The following is a 568-nucleotide window of genomic DNA, read 5'->3' as shown; positions in this document are numbered from 1 at the left end:
CCCACGCCCCCAGGCCGGCCCCGGGGACAGTGAGTGTGTGATGGAGCTGGAGGGCCGAGAGGTGGCCGTGGCGGCCGAGGTGGAGTGCGAGCTGCCTCCGGACACGCGGTGCCACGTCACGTGCCAGCAGCACCAGGTGCAGACCTCAGTGCAGGGTGTGCAGAGGTGCCCTGGCTGCCAGCCTCAGCTGGGACACCACACCAGCCCAGCCCCAGCTCTGACCCTGGGGCCCCCTCTCTGACCTCTGACCCCGTGTCTCAGGGACCCCTGGATCCCAGCTCTGTCTCTGGCCCTGTGCCCCATAGGGGTCTTGGTAGCTCTGACCTCTGACTCTGTGGTCCCATGGGGTCCCCTGCACCCCAACCCTGACCTCTGGCTTTGTATTCCCACAAGGGGTCATTTTGGTCCTTTCTCTGAGTCCAACCCACGGCCACCCTGTGGACCTGGCGTCCCGCACCCATCACCCTCCCCCCCAGCCCCTGCCCTGACCCTCCTCTTCCGGCAGCTCAGCTACGAGGCTCTGCAGCCAGAGCTCCGGGTCGGGCTGTTTCTGCGCCGAGCCGGCCAC

General features: G+C 67.8%; 1 protein-coding gene across 1 annotated transcript in view; it reads left to right on the top strand.

Moving 5' to 3' along the window:
• Nucleotides 1-568, top strand: part of PLXNB1 (plexin B1) — a gene marked incomplete at its 5' end in the record, with an annotated part of 20007 nt that overhangs the window by 4960 nt on the left and 14479 nt on the right. Inside the window, 2 exons of the mRNA XM_015568265.1 lie at nucleotides 14-136; nucleotides 506-563. Coding sequence (XP_015423751.1) covers nucleotides 14-136; nucleotides 506-563 — 181 coding nt within the window. The remainder of the gene's footprint in view (nucleotides 1-13; nucleotides 137-505; nucleotides 564-568) is intronic.

This window comes from Myotis davidii, unplaced genomic scaffold (genome assembly GCF_000327345.1).
Source record: "Myotis davidii unplaced genomic scaffold, ASM32734v1 scaffold663, whole genome shotgun sequence".
NCBI classification, from domain to species: domain Eukaryota; kingdom Metazoa; phylum Chordata; class Mammalia; order Chiroptera; family Vespertilionidae; genus Myotis; species Myotis davidii.
This window is presented reverse-complemented; position numbering and strand designations above follow the sequence as displayed.